Source organism: Silene latifolia, chromosome 4 (genome assembly GCF_048544455.1).
Source record: "Silene latifolia isolate original U9 population chromosome 4, ASM4854445v1, whole genome shotgun sequence".
NCBI lineage: Eukaryota > Viridiplantae > Streptophyta > Magnoliopsida > Caryophyllales > Caryophyllaceae > Silene > Silene latifolia.
Window position 1 is genome coordinate 21,073,501 of NC_133529.1, and position 1,701 is coordinate 21,075,201.

Consider the following 1,701-nt stretch of genomic DNA (forward strand, 5'->3'; position numbering starts at 1 on the left):
CAAACTTTTTGAAGGAAATAAATTCTATTGTTTGGGATGGAGAGATTGATACACAAGAATTCGAATTGAGATGGAAATCAATCCTTTCTTCGTATGAGCTTTCTGATCATGAGTGGCTGAAGTCAATGTTTGACATTCGTTCAAGTTGGATTCCCGCCTACTTCGAGACATATATCTTGGTGGGATTATGCGCACAACATCAAGGTCAGAATCTGAAAATAGCTTCTTTGGAAATTTCACAAACCCGCACCTCACTCTTGTTGAGTTTTGGATGCGTTTCCAATCGGCTATGGATGCGCAGCGTTGGAAATATGCTAAGGTGACTGCTGATGATAAGAACTCTTCTCCAAAATTATCAACACCTCTCCTTCTAGAAAAAAAAAACTCTGAATTTTACACCACCACTGTTTTTTATCAATTTCAAGAAGAACTCCAAGCTGCGTGTTTTACTTGTGGTCTTTCACCGAGGACAACTGAAGACAACAATGAGCATATTTCAATAATGGACCGCGAGAAAGACAAGGTATACACAGTTGATTTAAGTGGTAATAAATTTTCTTGTTCATGTAAGATGTTTGAAAGGATTGGGTTACTTTGTAAGCATGTTCTGTGGGTGTTAAAAGATAGAGGGTTTGATGATATCCCTACGGAGTATCTATTAGACAGATGGGGCAAATATGCAACTTGTCGTCCCATTTTTAATGTTGTTGGGACAACCCTCTTAGTTGATTGTATGTCAATAGAAAACCACCAAAGTAAGATAAGTGAATTGTGGTCGGAAGTATTTACTTCAGTTTCGCTTGTTGAAGATAATGAGGAACTTGGTGATGAGCTGCTTGAACTTCTTCGCGCTTTCAACGAGAAATTGATGATTTCAGTTAAGCGTGGCAAGTCAAAAAACAAGAAAGCTGAAATTGAGATGCTTATTGGCTCGAAAATACCGTCTGAAGCTAGTGTTCTACCACCAGAAAAGTGTAAGAATAAGGGATCAGGAAGACGGATTACTTCAAACAAGGAAAAGGCAGTACAAGAAAATGCAAAGCCCTTGAGGAAATGTCGTGCTTGCGGTGAAATGACTCATCATGATAGTAGGAATTGCCCAAGTCGAGCCACTCAAAAGTGAGTCCAGTTTGATTTCAGCTAGAAAAAGTTTAAGTTGTATTAAGTATTCTAAAAACTTTCTAGTATGTAAAGACTTATAAGAAGTATGTTGTATTTGACTTTAAATAGTGGTCTTTCTAGTAAGTGATCATTTCTGATGCCGGAGTTTTCGTGACCGTTTATGCGATCTATCGATTCGCAATGACATATGGATTAGTACGTATGATATGTATATACAGCATTCCGTTGGTGGTTTTAAACATGTTTGTAGTCTTAGTCACGTACCTACACCATACACATCCATCGGTACCATATTACGACTCATCCGAGTGGAGTTGGCTAAGAGGTGCATTATCGATCACAACCGTGATTATGGCACGCTTATGAACAAGATATTTCACCATTGTACCGATGCTCATGTAATTCACCATCTATTTGCATCAATGCCGCATTATAATTCTCGGGAAGCGGCGAGGCGATAAAGCGATACTCGGAGAGTATTATCGGTCGATAACACTCCGTTTCATAAAGCCTTATGGAGGGAAGCCAAAGAATGTCTTTACGTTGTGGCTAAGAATGTCTTTCTAGTAAGTAGGAATT

The 1,701-nt window shown here is 38.8% G+C and overlaps 1 protein-coding gene across 1 annotated transcript; it reads left to right on the plus strand.

The window, feature by feature from the left end:
* Positions 1 to 289: 289 nt before the first annotated feature.
* Positions 290 to 1,123, plus strand: LOC141651215 (protein FAR1-RELATED SEQUENCE 2-like). The gene has a single exon (XM_074458935.1). It carries the CDS (start codon positions 290 to 292, stop codon positions 1,121 to 1,123), a length of 834 nt encoding a protein of 277 aa, XP_074315036.1.
* Positions 1,124 to 1,701: the final 578 nt, after the last annotated feature.